Source organism: Sciurus vulgaris (assembly GCF_902686455.1).
Source record: "Sciurus vulgaris genome assembly, chromosome: 12".
NCBI lineage: Eukaryota > Metazoa > Chordata > Mammalia > Rodentia > Sciuridae > Sciurus > Sciurus vulgaris.
The window spans coordinates 87000072-87024474 of record NC_136473.1 but is presented as its reverse complement, the minus strand read 5'-3'; the positions used below and the strand labels follow the sequence as shown (position 1 = coordinate 87024474).

General features: G+C 32.6%; 1 protein-coding gene across 7 annotated transcripts in view; it reads right to left on the bottom strand.

Annotated features, from left to right (window-relative positions):
- The window catches only part of KCNT2 (potassium sodium-activated channel subfamily T member 2), a 371051-nt gene that overhangs the window by 94662 nt on the left and 251986 nt on the right, over positions 1–24403 (bottom strand). For 5 of the 7 annotated variants that reach the window (XM_079107991.1, XM_079107989.1, XM_079107987.1 and 2 more), the window contains 4 exons: positions 12047–12196; positions 7476–7705; positions 3808–4021; positions 1174–1279 (listed from right to left, as the gene is read on the bottom strand). In XM_079107991.1, coding sequence (XP_078964117.1) covers positions 1174–1279; positions 3808–4021; positions 7476–7705; positions 12047–12196 — 700 coding nt within the window. The remainder of the gene's footprint in view (positions 1–1173; positions 1280–3807; positions 4022–7475; positions 7706–12046; positions 12197–24403) is intronic. The other 2 variants (XM_079107992.1, XM_079107993.1) reach the window with 1 other exon arrangement.

Below are 24403 nucleotides of genomic sequence, written 5' to 3'. Positions count from 1 at the left end.
TGAGTAGGAACAATGGCAAAGATTTACAAAGCAACTTCAGGGAGATAATGATGGGAATTTCCTAATATTCTCTTAATCTTCCATCTGAAGAATGGCAGCAGTAGCAAATTTTATAAAGTTTATCATATGAAGGAAGAAATAATTAGAATATCAACCAAATGAATTAAGTACTTATTCATTTATTGACTTTCTTACGTTATTATGTTAAATACATTCAAATTTAAATAATCCTTACACAAACCCTATAAAGTCATACTAATTTTACAGATGAAGAAACTGAAATTCAGTGTTGAAGTTGGTTGCATATGTTGCACAACTTTGTAAGTAGAGAGCTGGGATTATTTTTAAATAATTTTTTAGTTATAAATGGACACGTCATCTTTATTTTATTTTATTTATTTTTATGTGGTGCTGAGGATCACATATGCCAGACAAGCGCTCTACCACTAAGCCACAACTTCATCCCTGAGAGATGAGATTTTAATGCTAACTCCAAAACTTGGAGTAAAATAAATCCTTAAATTAATGCTATGCTTAACTCTCTAGGGAACACGTAAGATTCTCTGTTTTATCTGTTTTCTTATTCTTCAGGAGAATCAACTCATATAGGTCAAGTTCAATGACTGTGTTGTGGAAAAGATTAAAATGCTAACATTCTCTGAATTTTTCTGTTTTGTACAGCTTTTCTACACAATTCTGGCAGCAACCAAAAAGTGCATAAAAATTTGGTGAAAGGAGAAATTGGACAAAACAATTAGTTTCCAGTCTAGTCATAAATGCATCTTTGTGTCTACCATGCTAGGACAATATCATGTCAAGAGATACCACATGGATTTGTTGCAAAAATGTGAATAAATAAAGCACATTTGGTCAATGTGATTTCAGGAGTCTTTTAAATGTTGAGGGTTCACAGGCTTGATATTTAGGCACTTCTCTTTCCCCTTTTAAAACATAGCTGATTGATCCATTTAGTTAATTTAGTATAAGTATAGAGCATTTGGGCAAACTTTTGTGAAGTTAAAAAGTAAAATTAACCACTTTTATTTACTTTGAAAAGGTAATATCCTTTAAACCCATTTTGGTCAAAATACTGCACAAATTATTTAAATATATGTGACTGCAAAATTCTATCATTTTATTATTGGAGAAAACAACAGCAAAACCAATGCTTACCTTGTCTAACCTTAAGCAGCAAAATGGCACTTTTTCCTGAAGAAGATGACAAAAAGTGGGTGAACTTCCTATATATGGAGAGTAAGGTGGGTAGCCTTTAGCATAGCTGCAAAAAATATAAAACATTACCTATAGACATAAAATGGGACATTCCCTATGGCCTAGTCATGCAAAGGTGATCAATTCTGACCATGTTCTCATGTTTTGATGACGTTGGATTCACTAACTCTTTATGTTGCAATTATATTTTGATATACTTTAGAATGGGAGTCAGCAAATTATGGCCCAAGGATCCAGTCTGCGTTACTTGTTACTACAAGGTTTTGAGATTTAAGGGTGATTTTTATATGGTTAAATTGTTGGAAAAAATTCAAAAAAGTATTTTCTGTCATGCAGAACTTATGTGAAGTTAAAATTCTATGTTCATAAATATGGCTTTTTAGAACACATGTATTCTCATTCATTTATTAGGCAGAACTGCATGCAATTGTGCTTCAACTATAGTAATGAGTAGCTGCAACAGGGATCATAAAACCTCAGATATTTACTAGTTGTTTCTATCTAGAAAAAGTTTCCCAACACTCAGCTTGGAAGATGTAGATATAATTTTAACAATCAGTAATGTTAATATTTACAAAATGTGTTTAATGGAAAATGCAGTATTATGAGTCATTCTTTCAATATTTCTTAGCCATAGCTGCATAACCAAAAGGGAGCACGTGATTGAGTTAATTAGTTTAAAACAGAGATTTTGTTGGAATCGTACTTGAAATATTATCAAAGACATTTAGTTTGTTTGCTGACTTTTAAAAAACAGCCACCTGCATATTTTGGCTATACTGATTTAAAAAATGTAACTTCTAAAAAGTAGCAGCATAAATGAAAATGAAGAAATAAAAGAAAACTTAGTGAAAGCAATGTTCTTTGCAAAGGGAAGCTATTAACTTACTGAATTTACCTGCAAAGCCATGAATGTTAGACATAATTGAAACTGCTTCCCAGATGTCATTGGTTCAAAAGTCAAACAGCACATGCAAATTTAAAAGTTTGTAATGTCCTCTATTATTTCAATATCTTTCATTTCCCTAGAAATCAAAACTTTCTACTTCTCAATATTGTCAGAAACATAAAGAATTTCAGTTACCCTTCAATACACTATTTTTTCCAAAGATACTGATTGCAAAGCCTGTGTCTTGCTCCCATCCCAGGACCCACAAATATATTTGAGTACATGGACCATTAATTCTTTGAAAGTAGATTTTGTTTTGTGAGTGCTTCAAAGTTTATTGTAATAAATGAAAAAGAAGAGTTTGGGAGATTAAAAGTTAGGGATCTTTCTAAGTTTCAAATATATTTCAGTTTCTCTTAATTCAGGTCAACATTAATAGAATTTATATGAAAGATACTGGGAAAAATGCTAGGTGATGATACTACCAATACCACTAATACCAGTACTACTAATAAGAACAGAAATTAATATTTATTAATATTGCTTGCTTGGCACAAAACACTGCACTAAGCATTTCCCTCCATTATCTCAATTTCCATATAATGCTATGAGGTAGTAATTATACAGGGTATAGAGGTAAAGAAACCATAGGCCATATTATTTAATCAGTCACAACACATAATCAGTATGAAGTGAAACTGCCTTAGCAAAAAAGTCTTGCAGACTCCATAGTCAAGGTGTGGAACACTATGATTTCTCTTTTGCTGTGGCAATAGAGTATGTGGAATAATATCCAAACAGATTTTACTGTAGGCTAAAATTTTATCAATACTATAGAGATAGATACTGTAACATTATGGAAGCTTAGAAAAGGAGAGAATCCTTTTATTCAAATAAAAATTCAAATTTAAAATATTATTGGTCTATACTGAATGAAAAAGAATGCTAAAAGTGAGAAGGAAGGGAAGCTTAATGGAGGAAGCTGCTATTACATGTCATTAAATAAGCCATTGGACTTCAATATGGATGTGGAATTAAAAAAAATGATGGTCATAATTTGGGTATGAAGTGTCGCCCAAAGGTCATGTGTTCAAGTTTTGGTTCCCAATGTAGCTATGTTCAGATGTGAGGCTTCTAGTGAATGATTGGATTGTGAGGCATTAACCTCATCAGTGAATTAATTCATTTCATTCGATCTTTCCTCCTGTAAGTTGTTTATGTCAGGTATTTAGATCACTGTAAAGAAATGCTAACTAATACAATATAATAAAAAATACAATCATGAAAGTGTACTTTATATCCTAGGAATACAAACATATATATTTTTTGTCTTTAAGGATAAAGTATAGGGCTGGGGATATAGCTCAGTTGGTAGAGTGCTTGCCTTGCAAGCACAAGGCCCTGGGTTCAATCAAAAAAAAAAAAAAAAAAAAAAAGGATAAAGTATATTTTAAAGAAAAATGAGATTGGAAAGACATATTAAAGTCAGAAACTTGGGGGCTCAGAATGCTAATAAGACAGTGGCTAATCGAGGGGTCCTTGGTAGAACTCCTAAGGCATGACTCTAGAATGGCCACAAGATGAGAACATTAGCTCCTTACTTATTGGTAAGGTATCTAAGGACAATACTTAAGGTCATTAACACAAAACAAATCATCTCTTCCCTTCAGAATATCCAAACATACTCTAAATTTGAAGAAATTTCTTCATCTGGTGCAGTTTCATCTTCCGATTGGTCACTTAGAAGATCACATGTTTGAATTGATGATGTATCTGCAACCTCTAGAACAGGAGCAATGCTAGGTCTTCTTAATTCTTTGCTTCCCTCTACAGGAAGAGCCAGGGTAGGACCACTGGCTGATCTACAGCTTGTGTCTTGCAAATCTATAGCCACAGTACCTGAAACAATGAAACATCAAAACACATTAAGGCATGTGTCACATATATGACACACTGATCACTTACTGATGAAAGTTAATGAAATACAACCAGCATTATCAAGATCTATAACCTTGAGTCCTGAAAGCTAAATACTTTTTTTCTCATATAAATGTTTCCCTGGATAAGAAATCTTATAATTTAATAAAAGTATATGTGATGATTTCAATGTGACTTGTCCCCAAAAGAATCATGCATTGGGAACTTGGTCTTAAGTGTGGTGATGTGAGAGGTGATGGGACTTTTAAGTAGGTCCCCAGAGGGAGGATGCTAGATGGGAGCAGAACTCAGAAGTTCCAGAATCTGAGCAAAAATAATGTGGTAGCCATCAAAAACCATAGGCAGATTTCCTCTAATTTTTAGCAGCTTAAGCAGAGCAGTAATGTATAATACAATCTATGTGTTATGGGAAAGGGGGGAATTTTTCTGGAGGTAATGATATAAAATTACTCATTAAACAGGTGAGTGGATTGGATTTGTTTAAATTTTACAGAAATATAGGAAACCCCATGTGGCATGGCTGACATCTTAATACTGTTAAACTCAGATTCAAATTTGCTACATTTACCCTCTACAGATGACTGTGTTATCTACTTCTGATAGAAAAGTGAATTCATCATTCAAAAACTTTTTCGAGACCCTCTGTGCAATGAGAAAAATGAGACCTTCATTGAACTTTTCCTCTCTATTTCTGTTTAGAAGTCATAGACATATCTCTTTTTATGTAACCTAATCACCATACCTGCACTGTGGATTAAAATTTCTGCTAAATTCCTAAGAAATTGGGTGGCTCCACATCACCTCCAGCCACTACTTTATCATTTTTTTGTCTAACTTATGGATTCTCCTGTTAGTCACTGCTCAAATATTCTGCCAATATCTGGTACCAGGCTTGGCACTGGGTTATGATCACAAGAAAGTCAGAATTCAGCAGGGAGGCAATCAGTTACAGAAATGGGCTCTTTGAAGGTTCCTGTCCTCTCCCTAAGGTCTTTTCCTCAACCCTCTTAAAGAGATTGTCTTCTTAAGGTGAGTAAATAGGCGCCCTGTTGTCTCCTTCAGATCATCTTCTATTATTCTGCTGTGAATATGTGTCTTCAGATTACGTGATCCACCTTCTTTCATTATTTTGACTGATCTTTTGCCCCTAGCCTGTTTTACTTATTTCTTAATGATTCTGGTGAATTTTAGCAATAATATTTGTTTTAGTTTGCCAAAACAAAATACAACAAATTCCGTGTCTTAACAGAAATTTATTTAGTTAGTTCAACCAAAAGTTCAGAATCAAGGTGTTTCAGAAAGGGGGTACCCTTTCTGAGGGTAATGAGGCAAGGAACTAACTGTTCTAGGCTGCATTTCTGAATTTACTGGTGGTCACTTTTCCCTGTATATCTTTATTTTATCTTCCTTCTGTGCCTATCTGAGCCCAAATTTCCTCTTTCCACTAGTCATGTGGGTTTAGTGTTAACCCTAGTGACATCATTTGGACATAATTTCCTCTGTAAAAACCCCATGTCCAAATAAGGTTGCATTCTGAAACACTGGGAGTTAGAATTTAAACATAGGAATTTGGGGAGACACAATTAAATGCATAACAACATTCTCACCTCATTCAGTATTTCTAAAATGTAAATTGATGAATCTTCCTCCACCCTTGCCTCTTAGTTTCTTGTATCCACTGAACAAATTGCTTTTCACCTTATCTCAGCCTTTCCTTTTCATAGACATATGTAGATGCCATTATGACCAATAACAACAAAGCTTCATTTATTCACTTCATTGATTCACCCTCCAAATACCACCATTTCATGTTTCTCAGGTCAGTCTCACTGATTTCCAAACTACAGCTTTGATTTTATGCTACTGGAACTTTGATTTATCAATGATGCCAACTTTTCACTGTTTCTCTCATTCACTTGATTTTTTTTTTCTCCTTATCCATCTTAAATTCTATGCTTAAGCATTATGATTATTTTTTGCATTTACCCTTGGCTCCAGATACATTTCTGTCCCTTACACTCCAACAAAACTTAAATTCAACTTTTTTCTTCTTTTTCTATTAGTTATTTCCTTCTAACAGTACTAAATAATTTACTTTCATATATATATACGATGTTTATTGCCTGTATTCCCTATTATAGAATGTAAGCTCTATAAGCTAGATTTTTGTCTGTTTTTTGACTATTTTATTTATTACAAATACATATGAGAGTTCTTGGTACATACTAAGTATTTAATAAACAGCTATCAAATACATAAAGAGGAGAGGGAGGGCGAGAGGGAATGATTTTTTTAAAAAATGAAGTTAAGTAAGTAATCAGGATGAATTAACCCATCTTGTGCAATCATTCCAGTTGTGGTATACCTATAAAAACTTAAATTAAGCAACAAATATTCCACTATAGTAAATTCAAAACAACTGTTATGTTTTTAGAGGAATATTGTTTTAAGAAAAATGTAGGTGAATGAATAAAACATTTGAAAATATATGTGTATGTATACATATATTATATGTACATGAAAATATATATAAGATTATATATATCCTTTAGATTATAATTTCCAACATATTGTAATGCACCTGTGTCAATTTTTTATTGTTTGTTCTATTTAGTTACACATGACAGCAGAATGCATTTTGATTCATTATACACAAATGGAGTAAAACTTTTCATTTCTCTGGTTGTGCACGATGTAGAGTCACACCATTTGTAATCGTACGTGAACATAGGAAAATGATGTTTGTCTCTTTCTACCATCTTTCCTCCCCCGTTTCCCTCTTCTCCCCTCATTTCCCTCTATACAATCCAACATTCCTCCATTTCTGTTGAAATATTCACAGGATTGAAAACATGGGACATCATGGGCTAAAGAGTAAAGACCTGGAGAAGAGAGAGGCTAGCCCATAGCTTAAGTGACACACCAGGATTCATTAAAAGGAAGGAGGCACATTCTTCATGATAGAATCTAAACATCTACAGGTTTTTAGGTGATTTGGTGGCAAAAAATTTTAGGGAAATTCATACAGCATTTCTTTTGTTTTTCCCAAGTATAATCATGAGTGAAAGGGGTGATGGAAAGACAGTTTTGAGAAAAATGGAGAATATTAGAAATGCCCTCTGAAGAAAATTGGATAGGTAATTTAAAAGAGAAATATAGAAGTCAGAAGTCTGGTTGTACTAAAAGTACAACCAGAAATACAAAATAATTATTAACTGTATTTTATAATATCTTACTTTTTTACTAATCAACAGTATAGACATTTTCTTCTGTATATCTAATTATACCTAGTTTACAATATACCATACATATTTTAAATTTAGCTTTGGAATTAAATTTAAAAAATCAGAGACTATGATTTTTTTTTTTTTTTTAAATAGAAACTGAGAGCTATCTGAAACTTGTTTGTACTTACCCATGCTGGCAATTATGCTATGTACAGGTAACCTGGAAGGTCCATGATAAAATGATCTTGGTACATTGCTATTTCTCTGCTGGTCTTGGTTCTTAAATGCTGAATTCTCTTCTTTGGTAATATTAATATAAAAACATATGTCTGTAGCATTCATAATGTATCGAGGACCTGGATTCAACAAAATGTTTTTATTGTCCTCCCTCCTAACACCAATCAAGCAGACACCAAACCTTAATTTGAAAAAAATAAAAATAAAAGAGTTTAAGAAAAGTAATTCAGCATATTTCTTATTTTCTTTTTACTCTTACATAGGTAAGAAAATTACTAAACTATTATAAAAAGAAAATATTAAAACTTCAAATCATAGAATGTTGAAGCTTGAAGTAAACCTTTAAAGTGTAAGATGCTCATTTTTATATAAAAATATCTTCCTGTAAAATTTATTTAGTTGATTATGACTAATATAAGTATAAATATACATATACATATATATAATAGAAGTTAATTAAAAAACACTACTCTGGTCAAAAAAATATAAACAATATTTCTTACTTTGACCAAAATAGTTCAAAAATTATTGACATAGGGAAAGAAAGACATTTAGAGGACATTATATGGAAGAGAGCTACAGTCTCTGAGTTTCTTTTAGTACTATTTCTATCACATTTGGTTAAATTTGAATTTTAGAAAGAACATTTGCCTTGAAGAGATGTGCAGATTAATTGGGAAAAATTAAATATTTAAATGTAATAGGCTATTTAAGCACTTTTTAAATATGTTTTTTGGATTATGTCACAAACAGGAATTGTCCTGAATATTTTTATTTTGATATATCTTATAATTGCATGGAATAAATCAAATTTAAAAATATTTTTATATAGAAGAATATATATGTACACATATACATTATATACATGTTAATCATACTGAGAAAGTACATTATATAATAGATTAGTGGAATATGCTAGATATATTATAAATCCCTGAAATATATTAGAGTAACATATTTTAATACAGTTACTATTTTCATGGTATACATACCTTTTTTCTTAAGCAAATATTTGTCTCAGAAAACAACAACAACAACAATAATAATAATAACATTCCATGTTTATATTCTAATGCAGTTTCATTGCTTTTTTATCTTATTTTTCTGACCAAAGAAAGCAGCAACATCATTTTTTTTTCAATTCTGTAGTTTTTCTAATCAAAACCTGAAAACTTAGTTCTGTAAGAAACTTTATTCCATGAATTTGTGAATTCTTAATAAACTAAAATATTTAAAATGAGAGTTTAAAACTTGTTAGAGTAAGTATTCCTCCTAAACTATAATTACTCTTGACAACCTTAATGTGTAGAGACCATACAGCAATCAGAGCTCAAATATTGCAATTAAGATGTCAAAAATCCCAAAGTACTCGAAACTTATGAACACCAGTATTGGCTATATTTTTCGAAAACTATGCTTAATTGATGTGAAGACAGTACTACTTTACTACCAAAACTTCATTAAAAGAAATAAATAAAAAGATAAAGAAGGAAACAAACAAAGAAAGGAAAAAAACTATAGACCAATATGCTTGATGAACACAGGTGCAAAAATCGTCAATAAAGTACTCCAAATTGAATTGAACAGCATCTTAAAAATGTCATACATGATTAAGTCAATTTCAGTTCAATGATGTAAACATGGTTCAACATACACAAATTAATAAAAAATACAGAACATAAATAGGATCAAGGATAAAAATCAATTATCACCTCAATAAATGCAGGAAAAGCATGTGATAAAATTCAGTATTCCATCTTGATAAAAGTCTTTATTATATTAGGAATAGAAGGATAATATATCAACAAAATAGGCTATCTATGATGAAATGATAGCCAACACCATAATAAGGAAATACTAAAAATGTTTCCTCCAAAATCAGGAACAAGACAAAAGTGTTCTGTCTCACCACTCTTATTGAATACAGTACTTGACATTTTAGCTAGAGTAATTAAGAGAAAGAAATAAAATGGATACAAGTTATCTCTTGTTTGCAGATGACATGATTCTCTTTACAGAAAAACTAAATGACTACACCAAAAGATTCTTTGAAATGATTTTAAAAACATCAATAATTAGCAGAATTCAAAAACAACTAAAATCAGGAGCATTTCTATAGACAAATAATGAATTCATTGAGAAAGAAATCAGGAAAGCAATACAATTCACGAGAGCCTGAAAATAAATAAACACAAATTTTAACAATATCCAGGAATAAATTTAACCAAGGAGGTGAAAGACATGTATGATGAAGATTATAAAACAATGAAAACAGAAACTAAAGAAGACACTAGAAGACAAAAGCATTCCATGTTCATGGATTGGGAGAATTCACTCTACAGAGTCAATGTAATCCCCACTAAAATATTGATGATGTTCTTCACAGAACTAGATAAAACAATCCTAAAATTCATTTGAAATCACAAAAGTTCCCAAACAGCCAAAATCTTCCTCAACAAAAAGTCAATGCTATAGTATCACAATACTTAATTTCAAAACATGCTATAGAACCATAATAACAAAAACATTATCATATTAGCCTAAAAGCAGGCAAAAAGACTGATAGACTAGGATAGAGGACTCAAGAAGGGACCGTCAACTAATTTTCAACAAAGAAGCCAATAAAACACATTGGAGAAAAGACAATCTTTTCAACAAATAATGCTGGAGAAACTAGATATTCACATGTGGAAGTTTGAAACTATACTCATAATTTTTACACTGTACAAAAATGAACTTAAATTGAACCAAAGACCTCATTCTAATATCTAAAAGTTTAAAACTTCTAGGAGAAAACACTTCAAGATAATTTCAAAGGCAACAATTTCCTGAATAAGGCTTCAGTAGCTCAGGATATAAAATCAAGAGTTAACCTGTGGGATTACATCAAATTTAAAAGTTTCTATACAGCCAAGTAATCCAGTTAACAGACTGAAGAGATATGCTACAGATTAAGAGAAAAAAAAATTGCCAGTTATTTAGCTAACAAAGGGTTAATAAACCTAGATGCTCTTCAATTGATGGACGGATAAAGAAACTGTGGTACATAAATATTACTCAGTCATAAAGAAGAATAAAATTATGACATTTGCAGGCAAATGGATGACGTTGGAGAATATCATGCTAAGTGAGAATAAGCCAATCTCCAAAAAACCAAAGGACAAATGATCTCTCTGATAAGCAGATGATGATACATAATGGGGGGTGGGAGGAAGGGAAGAATGAAGGAAGGACGGATTATATAGAGGAAAAAGAGGGGTAGGAGGGGTGGAGGGAAGGAAAAATAACAATGAGACAAACATCATTACCCTATGTACATGTATGATTATACAAATGGTATGACTCTACTTCATGTACAACCAGAGAAACTAGTTGTACCCCATTTGTTTACAATGAATCAAAATAAATAATTTAAAAAAATACATAAAGAACTCAAAAACCAAAATAAAACAAAACACCAAAAGAACAAGTAATCCAATCAAAAGTGGGCAAATGGACTGACTGGGCAATTCTCCAAAAAGGAAGCACAAATGACCAATAAATATATGAAAAAAAAATGTTCAGTATCTTTAGTCAGTAGGGAAATAAAATTCAAAACTACTTTGGAAGGGGAATAGGAGTAGAAAGGAGAGGAGGCAAATGGAAGTATCGAAATGCAGCAAATTGTATTCCACACATGTATGATGATATTGAAATGAACCTTACAATTAAATATAACTAAACTGCACTAATAAATCATTAAACAATGCTACCTTGACATTGTATCTCATCCCAATCAGAATGGTTATTACCAAAAAAACTAAAAATAACCAGCAAGAACATGTCAAAAAATGAACTTTTACACCCTGTTGGTGAACACAGAAATTAGTAAAGCTACTATATAAAATAGTATGCAAGTTCCTCAAGAAAGTAAAAATAGAACTACCATATGATCCAATTACACCAGTCCTGAGTATTTATCTAAAGACACTGAAGTCAGCGTACAAAAGAGAGAAATGTATACCCATATATATTATGCCACTGTTCACAAGAGCCAAAATCTGGAATCCGCCTAAATACCTATAAACATATGAATAGATAAAAAAATATGGTGGATATACACACAATAGCATATTACTCAGTCATAAAAGATAATGAAATCATGTTATTGGCAGGATGAAATGAGAGGGCATTATCTTTAGCATAGTAAGTTAGACAAAAAAAGATAAGTAACGCATGTTTTCCCTAGCATTTGGAGAGTTAATAAATAAATAAGCATGACCCAGAAGTAGAAGAGGTACTCTCAGGGAAGTGGAAGTGGACTAAGGGGAGCAGGGAGAGGACACAGGGCCAGAGAGGACAGAGGGGAGGGTGTATGTGATCAAAGCATCACATATGTATGTATCCATGTATGGAATTGTCACAGCAAGACCCATCAATTTGTACAATTAAAATGTATCAATAAATAAAATTTAATTTTTAAAAATAGTATCATTGCTTGATTGATGGATACTTAAGTTCCATTCTGGAAGCAGAAACATACTTTTTGTGTGCATGGAAAGAGGCATATGTAAAACTCTTTCCTTCATATTCAGCAAAAAAGGTACTTTCTTCCAAAACAATGTGGTAAACTTCATTCCCAGAGCATCTACCGTACATCTTCTGCCACTGTTCTGGCGATTGCTGGCCTTCTCTGCAACACAAGCACACACACATACACACACACAAAGAGAAAAACAATGAATGTGGTTAAAAAAACAGTTGTTGCCATACAACTGTTTCACAACTGTAAGAGCTGGCAAGCACAACTCAAAAGAAATTCTGCAAGGTTGCCTGGTCTCTAAGTGATGACATTACACATGAGAGTCTCTCCAAAAATTTAAAATTAACCCTATATACTTAAATGCTTGAGAAATGATAGATTTCTAGAAAGTGGGAGTTTTATAAGACCCAGCTAATAAAATCATTTACTCGGGCCATAAAACAATAAGATACAGCATTAGACTTTAAGTGCTTAAGCATATGCTTCCATGTACATTCTAACAGTAATGTTTGTTTTATTGTCTCATACAGTGGTTAATTTTATGTCATGATACCTGCTTGGCTTTTGCAGGTATTGATTTTGCTTTCTGTGTAAAATTATATTTTTCAGTTTATCAATTAATTTTACAGAAAACATATTTATAATATCTGTCTATACTATAGCAATGGCTTTCTTCCAATTGTACCTCTGTCAAGAAAGATATTTCATTGTGATAAAAGAAATAAGGATCTCTGCAGTGGATTGAATGTTTTTGTTCCCCTGAAAATACATGTAATGAAGCATTAAATGTAGATGGCATTTGGAGTTAGATTCTTTGAAGATAACAGTGTACCCCTTGTCAATGGGATTAGTGCCATCATTAGTTCCAAAGAACTAGTTAGCTATCTTTCACCATGTAAGACTACAAAAAGAAGTCAGAAGTCTAGAGTTCAGAAGAGAGTCCTTATCAGATCTATCTCAGACTTCTAGCCTCCAGAACAGTGAGAAATAAATTTCTTTGTTTATAAATCATCCAGTGTGTGATGATATTTAATAGCAGGCTGAATGACTAAGTCATCCTCTGAAAAAGATACCAGAAGTATTTCTAAAAGGAAATTTATCATAAAAATACAGTCCGTTTTGTTCTAGATTGTGGTACAATGCACTACCTAACTCAGTGGCTTAGAAATACATTAAAATTTCAAATTATGAGAAATTTAATAAATATACAAATAGGACCATTCCTCCATTTTAACAATAATTTACTCTTGCTGAATAAAGCTTATTAACTCCACCAGCACAAGTAATGTGCATCAAGCAGCAAAATATAAATATCAAAAAATTAAAATATTCCATCATAATCTGTATAGATTCTGAATGGGTGGAAGCAGATAATTAATTTGATATTTAGAATTTGAAGTCATTTGAAGCTCAGAATATTGTCCGAAGGTAGGGAGAAACTTAACAGCCATTTCAAACTGTCAAACAATAATAAATATATTCAAGGTATGTTTCACTTGTGTTTAATTTCTTAAGGGTCATAAGTGTGGGCCCTGGAATCTATTTGCTTGATTTGAATTTAATTCTGCAACCTCCAGTGAGTTATTTAACATCTTAGTGATTCTTTATCTCTTTAGTGAAAACGTGTCAGTCTTACTTTGTTAGATTAAAATAACACACAAAAAATCACTTAGGAGGTGTTAAGATCATGAAAATCACTAAGTAAGTGGTAGTTGACATATTCTCCTCATTTCTCAATTTTGGAGCCACTTACAACATAGTTAGTCAAACTTCTAAACAATACTGCACTTAAAACTTTTACTTATTTTTCACAATCTTAATAGTATTTAGAAATCTGAAAAGAAAAACAAGGAGACACTTTTGACTATTGTTTTCATATGGCTACATATAACTACTACTTTCTAAGAATGATTAGACCTGATGGAGAAACTTTCCTTTTGGCAAACAGAATGAAATTGTCATGTTGTGTATCACAGTACAATTGGCAAGATAGTTCTTGGCAAAGATGAAAACCCATCCGATGATATGGAAATGTAAGAGAAGGTGCTGGTACTTCATGAATATTGGTTTGAGATCCAAAAGGCAGCAAAGGGTCAAATAATTGCAATGCAAGGTCACTTACTAAAAGCTGTTCAAGACAATCCTAAATCTAACTCCAGAAGCTGAAATGGGAACACCAAGTGGCTACCTGACAGAACAGAAAGAATAGGAGTTTGAGGACAGATCAGATGAATTTCTTAAATCCCTCACTTGTCTTGCTGTTTTAGATAGATGCTTTTCACTAAGCAAGACTAGTTTCTTCACGATTTCTTTTCTTTATAATTTCTTTAAAGGCCTCCAATGGGTAACCAAGAAACTCAACATTCAGCTCCTTGGAAATATGCAAACTTCTTCTTTTTTAAGCTCAGATTATTTGCTTGAAAAATGTTCTACACTAGCAATTCCATGTAACACTGAAGATTATGTTCAGTTCCTATTCATAAATTTCTACATAAAACACTTATCAAGTGATTGTGAAATGCCATAAAAGGTTTTAGATTAAAAGTTTACAGCAGTGAAAAAAAATGCAAAAATTCTATCTCTTGCAGCTGCTAGTGGGGGAACACTAACAATAAACAAAAGAAATCAGCACATCGCCTTGTGTGTCAGAAGTAACAACTGGAGAGAAAGAAAAAAAAAAGCAAGACAGGAACTAAGTTTTTAGATGGAAGTGTAATGATGATTTGGAACAGCTTAGATTCTGGGTGCATCTTGAAGTTGAAACTGAAGTAATTTGTTGTTAGAAGAGAAAAAAAATACAAAAACCTTGTGTACCCATATCCATAAGATGTATGGATAAATAAATATTTATATAATAAACAGTGAAAATGCAAATAGTGCTTACAAAACAAGGTGGAAAAATCTTATGCTTAAAATGTTAAGTACAAACATGCCTGCAGATTCACTAATGTGTTAACTATATGCTAGAGAAGGAGAGAAGTAGTGGATTCGGAATGCGAAGTGCATGAATATTTTTAATGATATTCTTGTATCTGTTCAATTTTTGAAACATTGTCTAATAAATAAGAAAATAAAAAGTATCATAGAAGAAAGAATCAGGATTGGTAGTGGCGATTTAAGCTTTTTATTTGTCTATTTTTCAAAGTCACCTTATAATTTTTAAGGCAGTATTATATGCTGTGTCACACAAATCCCTCTATCATTTGCAAATATTTTAGGAGTAAATTTTATTTAGGTATAAAGTAATATTTTTTCTCTCTTCCTGTGATTATGAGGAGCCTATCAAATTTCATATTTCGGGCTGGAGATATAGCTCAGTTGGTAGAGTGCTTGCCTTGCAAGCACAAGGCCCTGGGTTCAATCCCCAGAACCACAAAAAAAAAAAAAAAAAATTCATTTTTCCAGGTTTCTACCCAGTAATTAAATTTATTAAATAACTTAAAATAACTTCTTCACCAAATACGAATTCCTAGGTATATGTGCCCCTATTGGGACTTTCTGGTCTGTCAAATTTATTTGTATCCATTTACTAATGTGACACTAATTTAATTATTGTAACTATAAAATATATATTTATATGTGTGTATGTATATATATGGCATCCCCCTCTCATAATTCTTCAAAATTCTCTTTGCTAGTCTGATTTCTCCATTTGCCCATATGAACTTGAAATAAGTTCATTTACTTCAAAAGGAATGTTATTTGCATTATTGTTGGGATGGTCTTAACTTCATAACTCTGGGTGAAATTCACATCTCTATGATATGAACATATAAGCCAATTTGCATGTTTATTACTATTTTTGCCACCACAGTCTTTCATCCAATGCCAATCTTCAGCAAAATATAAATAATGGGCCTGCTGAGCCCCATTGCTTATGGTGTTCTGTGGGGTGCCCAGTGACAAGAACATTTTCTAGAACCCAGTACATGTTCAGAAATATTTCTCTCATGAAAGAATCTAATTCTCCTGGAAATCTATGAGACACAGAAACTCTTAAGACTTATGAAGGGGTTGTGTCCCAGTTGACACATTGTAAGTGGAAATACCATCAGGTCAAAAATGCATTTCAGACACCTAACCTACAAGAACATCATAGCTTAGCAACAAATAAGTACACTGTAGAGTACTAGCTGTTTATCCTGATCGCGAGGCTGGCTGGGAGCTGTGGTTCAGGGCCACTGCCTAGTATCCTGAAACAGGGTCGAGATCACATATCATTAGTCTGGGGAAAGACTGACATTCAAAATGTGAACTTGGTTTCTACTGAATGCATATTTCTCTCACACCATCAGAAAGCTGAAAAATCCAAAGTTGAAACATTATGAGGCAGGACCATTTGTATATTCTATTATTATCCTCATTCCACAGATAAAGCAACTGAGACTTAATGGCTTCAATGACCTTTCCAGAAAGGGTATACAAAAAAATCAACTCAGGTTATTTGGGTAAACTATCTGAACTTTGTTCAAAAACCAGTTCTGAGTAGTCCAATATTCAGTGGGAATGTCATTTTTCAGTCTACTAGGAAATTAATAATCAACTTTTTTTAATGTTTTTTAATAATAGAGGACATCTTAGGTCCTGTAGATTTGCAAAATGCCTTCATGTTTTCATTTTACCATTCTAGTATAATTTACTATTTTAAAAAATTGCCTATCTTTTTGTATCTTGATAGATTTAATTTAAACTTTGTTTTTGAATGAAGGAAATATGCACAAATAGGTAACAGATTTTCAAACTTCTTATGCAGAAAATCCTTTAACCATACTACCCAGGTGTCTCCTGGACTCCCTTTCTATTATCAATTCTCACACTTTTAAATCACTCCTAACTCACCTTCTTGCCTCCAAAACTGGCTTTTACAATGCATTTATGTTGTAGTTAGAAGGGTGAGACTTTGAAGGTGTCCACATGTAAAAATGATAACATTTGAGGAGATGGAAAATTTCAAAACTTTACATCACTTGATGTTACCTTCCTATTGAAAATGCTTACAGAGCTTCCTCTGTTTTACAAGGTTGAACATTTTTATTATCTTTACAAAACCCTCCTGAACTAATCTATGACTGTCTTTGAGGTTTCACCAACTACTATCTTCTTTCTCTTGGGTGCTCTAGCCAAGAGTAGTCCTTACAAGACACTGTTGTATAGCCAGGCTTTCCTCTCTGTCCTATGGCCTTCTCCTTTCTTGACCTGGGCTTAATCACTCCTCCCTCAGTTTTGCAGTAGTATACTTCTCTTTTCATAATACCGTAACATTGAATTGTATTAATTAATCCTTAGTGTCTTGCTTCCTGTGAAATAAGTTCCATTAACAAAAGGATCATGTCTTATTTACCACTTTTATCCCCAAGATGTGACATCTCTTCTGACACAGTTAAGTGTTTAATAAATGTTTTGTTAAATGAACAAAGGATAATATAACAGTGTTCTCCATGCTCAATTACTAAAGGTGCTGCTTTTCCAATTATGTTTTCTTTCTCCTTAAGCAGAATAATTTTTAAGACCTAACCAATTACTTACCCTATGATGAATTTGCTATTAGAATTAATAAAAACTTCAATGAGTTTCATAATTATTAATGGACATGAAATGCACTTCATGTTATATGAATTGAATATTGTAATTAGGTAAAAATAGCAACAATAAAAACACAAAGCTTTTAAGGGCAAAAATGACAAAATGCAATGCTTACTTAAAATCATGAAAAGCCATTTAATGAAGATTTGTAATGGGTTTACCCCAAGTGATCATGTAGGGAAAATGTCATATTTACCTACTACTCTTAACCTTCAAGAGTACTTCAACTTGTAAAACAGTACATTCTTGTTTTCTTCATGCACTTTTAAGGTTGCTCTACTATACTGACTAAAAACTGAATCATAAAGAATACTTCCTAGTTAGGTTTATGTTCCCATTTATTTTCAAATAATTGCCAGCTACAGCTGTTGTAAAAATGTTAGTAGAAAAATAAAGAAAAAAAGAATAGAAATATAAAAGTGAAATATTCTATTGAGAATATAGAGCATAGGCAATGCTTGATATTTGAAAGAAACCCTTAGGTCTCTAGTTCCCTAGAATAAAAGAGCATTTGCAGAATTCAGGTACCCAGTACCTTAGTCATGAGAATGTTGGAAAAAATGATGGGGTTGCCTAGAAGAAGCTTCATCCGTCATCCTCTACATTGTAAACCCTAAACAAATGTCTTAGTGGGAAAAGCAATTTAAAAGAAGTAAATTGTAAGAAAAAAATTTTCTTAGAAAAAAAGGAGAAAAAAATGTCAAGTGAAGTTAAGTAAATTAGAAACTCCTTATAGGACAGTGGCCTTCAGCCATGCAATTTCAAATCTACCATGCCCATTTCTTTGAAATCATGTTCAAGTTCCATTCAAATTAAGCCCAGCTTGTAGCTCTAATCTTACCAATGCAGGCTTGGTTGTCATGGGCTGCTCCTGTTCTCTGGATTAGTTAACTAACTGGCCATCCACATATTCTATGAAAAAGTTTACCAAACGTTGGCAATCTTGTAGAGATGTGAAAATTCTTGCAGGATGTAAGATAATATACAATCAGTGGTAACCATTCTCTTTCAACTTACTTCCTACTGGAACACATTATGGCTTCTAGTTTTCTAAGACTCCTCCCTTTGTGGGATATACAGGATAGGAGAAATTTAGCTCAAACTTTTAAGTTATTAGTTGTGCTATGGGATACACATGCTTGACACTGCTCTCTACTTCCAACCTGCCACCTTTGCCTTTCATTTCCTCGTGTTCCAATAACCACAGAGAACTGTCCAAGCAGTTATCTAATGAGCAAAGAGATACTAGCTTCCACTTGCAGCAGACGTCCTATTCCACAGGCATAATAAGTAGTGAGTTCACCAGGCTGAGGAAAAGCACTTGCCCTTCTCTGTTGGCCACTCTTTCTGATCATCTTTTTTTAGAAGGGTAGGAAGATTAGAAAACAAAATGAGATACTTTACTCTTCTTTGTCCTCAGTTCTGAGTTGTAATCACCAAACCTGGGACAATCAGTCTCTTTTCACATAGTAGGTGTTCATTTTTAAAAAGTGGTTGTTCTATTCTGTTTAACATTTCCAAGTTAGAGATATTATTTGTTCCAGTCAACAACTGGATTGTGTATAAATCAATTCTGACAACTGATTTTTCTTTTAAACACAAGCTGCACATTTCTCATTAATCCATAATTATACCTTCAAGGCAAAAGGGTATTTATTGCCAGAGAGCAAATTAACTCACATACCAATCTCCTGCACTTCAATATGATCATCCAAGTGGAAAAAGGGCTTTTAGCTACTGACTACTTGGGTCTGCTCTCTGCAGAAATGCATTTTAGTATAAACCTGTGAATTCAATAAAAGACCCTTACATATTTTTGTTTTTAAATGTTTTCCCCATTCAAATTTTCTCAAAGGGAGAAATAAAGGATTTAACTGGAATTTCCTGTTATAGATACAGTATTTTTAAGCCATTTTATATTGTATACTCTATTATACCAGGGATATACTGAATTACTCTGTTCAGTGATATGGTTTATATTTTTAAAAATAGTATAAAACCTTTCTCTGTGGACAACTTATGTTTTTCAAGACACATGTTTTTGTGAAATTCACATTAATAAATGTTAGAAAGTAAAATCTGATTGTTACATCTATGTTTTCTTTACAGTTATAAAGAATTATGTCACACTAATGGTAAACTAAAGAACACCCTTGAAGTTTTCAAGCACTGCCTGTGAGCTGTACAATGTAATCATTAGTGAGACTCTACCTCTTTCACAATATTGTACTGGCTGTTTTAAGCGTCTCTGGATTCTAATCATTAGGGTTAGTTTTCTAGTACATTTAAGTTCTCTTGAATCCTAACTATAGTAGTTCAACACATGATCAATAATCAGTTTCAGATTCACCAAAATTGATGTGATTATGCCAATTGCTGTTATATACTTGTTTTAGCTATCAAGTGAAATTATTTTCACATCAGTGGAAATAAAGACCAACTGTCACGAGATATATTTGATATAAAATTCATTTTTCCATAGGTACTAAAATGCTTTACAGATAACTGTGGGAAATTTGGACTTAGAAAAAGGATGTCATTTAAATAAATAACATTATTTTATCTGAATAAAGATAGTAATATAAAAATCATTTTATTGAGAGTATAGACTGTGTCTTTATTAATTATAACTTATGGGGTGAAGAGTGCACAGAAGCTTCCAAAACAAGTGAGGTTACAAAATAAAGTCATTTTAACTTCATATGAACATTTATTCCACTAGTCTGCAGATAAAAATGGACTCTGCAGATGTAGGGTTATCTTATCTAGAAAGAAAATATTGGAGAACTCTAGATTGAAGTAATATAACCCAAGATTTTAATACCTCAGTCTACTAGGAAGCTGCTTATGCATTTCTGCTCCTGAGTAGCAGAAATTCCCCAACTTTACATTATCAGACATCAAAAGAGAAATCTGAGTTCTAAGATACAAAGGTGATAATCAAATTTCTGCCACTAGATGGAACTGGAAAGCTGTTTGCCATTCTAAGGATAAGGACTGCTGCTGTAGCAGGTCTAAAGAATAGAGAACTGCTATATAGTTTTCAAGCATTACTAACAGTGAACATAAGCAATGAACACCCTTTGAAAGAGATCTACTTCAATAAGAAATGAAAAAAAAAAAAAAAAAAAAAAGCTCAAAAGTCAGATTTGAAAGGTGGACTGCACAATGAAGGTGGCCAAAATTCACTGACCTTGAAATTGATTTCTCCTTCAATAACTTCAATGGGTGGTTTTGGTAGTGCTCGTTTAATTCCTATTAACTATTGCCAAAAATAATCTTAAAGCTCTGCTAAGAGTTTTCATCTACTTTTTATACTGCCACGTGAAAAAAGAAATTAACTTGTCATAATGAAACTGCACTTTCAGCTCTTTAGTTCCATTGTTAAGTCATATCTCACTGATTTCAGACTGTTCCATTTTAGCATTAATGAAAATTTATAGCCAAGATATGTCTTCCCTCTGGCTCCAGAGCACAGCCCACTTTCTTGCTTACTAAAGACCATATGCTTAGCTTCTGTTCCAGTGCTTCCTGCCCTGTGCATTGACAGTACGTCATTATACCAGTCCTTTGGTTTAGGACATCATGACAAATGCACCAGAGAGTTACATTCCAAAATATGAATGCATAAGGACATAGGAGTTTGGGAATCTCTTACTGTTGCTATTTATGTTTTATTATTTGCCCTCTCTTTGCTCTTTTAACACTAATTAGATCTCAGGAGATTTTGCGGCACTCCCCTGTCATCATTGGATTTATTTTCAAAGCACAAAATCTCACACCACCACAACTAAAACACAGCTTTATGAATAAAATTAATTGGGGAAAATTTGGAAATTTTCCAAATCCATATGTAAGCCATGTTGAAAATTGTGTGCTGCTTTGCAAAATCACAAAACTGACCAACAGTCTGTTCATGAGTCTTGGTGTGAGTCGAGATCAGGACTCATTTATGTTATTATTTCTCAAACTTTTAACCATACCTTTTACAGTGTGAATGCATGTGGTTATTGTTTATGGAATAAATGAATGAGTGACCAAATTATAGCATTATTTTAAATCTTAATTAAAGTTTTGTTAGCATTTTACCTGATTCATAACTTAAACTTCGACCAAAAAATTAAGAACACATCCTTCCAAATCCTGAGTTTAATTGGAAGACTTTTCAAATGTCTCCTATTCATATTCTTTTAAATTTTATTACCATATCATTGAAGTTGTATCTATCGATCTCCTTCTGAGAGCTATGAAAGAAAAGAATTATTTCAGAATGGATTTGCCTAAGGCTGCTCAAATAATCATATTGCTATTTTAAATTCTGTCTTGCAGTAAGTTTAGTAAAGTAAAAAGAGAGCCAGGTCAAATGTTCAGACTCTTGGTTAAATGGTTGTTGACATATCTACTGAGAGGTAGATGCGAAAAACAAAACAAAACCTCAAAAGAAGATAATGTTTATGTCATGTTGGTAGCCAAATAAAACCAATTTACTGAAGAAATTGACTTACTAGTTGTAGATCACAACGTAAGACCTAAGAGTAACTTTTTAACTTAACATACTCAACTAACTCTAGAAACAGATTTGATTTTTCTATTTTGTAAGCTTAGGAATAGATACACAATTCCCTTCCAAATCTTCTCTCTACTTCCACTCCCAAATTAATTACTGTAGTTATTTTTACATTGTTAAAGTGGAACATACTTCTAGTTTGCTCAGTAGCTATAAATAAGTCTATACCTTCTGATTAAAAGTAAAGAACTTGTGAATACTGATTACATTATCATGACTACAGCAATGGAATTCATTGCAGAGTAAAATGGAATGTTATAAATGCATGACTTTATCTACCAGTTCCCTGAGGTGCACTGGAGAGAATGTTCAAATAATCTTTCATTTGTTTCATCATAGTTTTTGGTTTTCTTGGAGTTTGTTATTGCCTTTTTTCCCCCTCTCAGTTGTGAAAGGGAAATGCACATCTTGTTCTATGTGTTACTTTTGATTTATTCCAGTCTCCTGTTGAGATTCCATTCCTGACTTTTCTAATTTGGATCCCTTCTCAATAGTAACTTGAAGGAATCATCACTCCTATCTGTGGTACTGATATGTGACCTCGTTTCAATCAATTAGATACAAATGTAGGAGTTTATTTTGGGAGTGAGTTAAATGAGGAAACAGGGCAGAAAGCACCAGTTTTGTTTTAGCAGATGTTCAGAGGAAGTAAGGTTTTGGGGTCTGATGAGGACAAAACTACTTTTTCTAGATAGTTGCTTGTTGTGGTGCTGGGAATTGTTCAAGCAAGTTCAGCACAGACAGAGGCTAACGTTCTTATTGCCCCAGTGGCTCTATGGGCCATCCATATCTCTTTATAAATGTTTATACTTAAAACTAGCTAAATATATAGACTTGTCTGCAGTTTAAGAACTCTAATCAACACAGATATTCTTTTTACCCTGCTCTTTCTGTAAGTTTGAAGAAATATTTCTTCATAATCAATCCATTATAATTTGGTAATACTATGTCTCTATTGTCATTTATTATGACCTTACAATCAGAACACCCTGTCAGGCGAAAGGTTTAAATGTTCCTTCTTATCTCAGAATTTTTCACACTCCATTTTATTTATCTTTTCTTTCTGCAACTTCCACTATCTCCAGTATTAAAACTGCTGGATTAATCTCCTGTGCTTCTAATCCTTTTCCTTATATATTCTATCTCTGCATTTTTATGTGAAATTCTATGAGAGTATGTTCCAACACTTTTATTAAATTTTAAAAATGTCAGCACTTTTCTAATTTCAGTAAGCTATCTTTCTATTTCTCCACCATGACTCTCTTATTAGCAATTATACTGATTTTAAGATATTTTTTGTTTTGGGGTTTATTTGGTAAGGCCCCTTTTAATCCCTCAAAATTAAGAAAATACAGTTATTCTACAATCATATCAACAAAAATTGTAGTTAATTTTTCTAGAAATTAAAAACTAGGGCTGGGATAGTGACTTGTGGTACAGCACTAGCCTCCTACATGTGAGGTACTGGGTTCAATCCTCAGTACCACTTCTGAATAAATGAATAAAATAAAGGCATTGTATTCATGTATAATAAAAACAAATAAATGATCAGACTATATCCATAGTATTTTGTTCCTTTAAACCATCACTTTAACCCTTTTACAATTCTTCAATATTTTCCAAAACTATTACTTACAGTTCTCTACTTTCGAAATAGATCTCTTTTAATGTATTTTTGTCCTCATTTACTGAAATTCTCCTTGCTTCCAAAATATATACTTGCTTCTCCTTTCAAAGGATATTGTCTTTACTTTCTAAAGAAACTGTTTACTAGTGAATATGAAAAACCAAATCTTCCCTATGAAACCCAAATTATTTCATTACAACTAGAAGTAGTAGTTTTCCTTTTAACTGGATATATTCCCCTTGCTTCACTCTGCATGCCAACTTTTAGCAATTAACAAGTCACATGCCAAAATTCTGACTATGACAGGAATATTAAATGGATCCTATTCTCTTTTAATATGATTTTTTAAATGGCAGGTTTCACCTTAGAGTGAGCAGAGAGGGACTTGGGCTATTTAGTGTGGGCCTTCACAAATATCTGAATCCAAAGGGCTGAACTGCAACTCCAAATTATCTGCTAGTGTATACCTCAGACATTTTTAAAAATTTCTTTTGGGAAAATTTTTATATTTACCCAGTAATAAATTTCTGACTAGACACAAATACCTGGACATGGTACTGTAGAGAATGGAAGAGTGAAA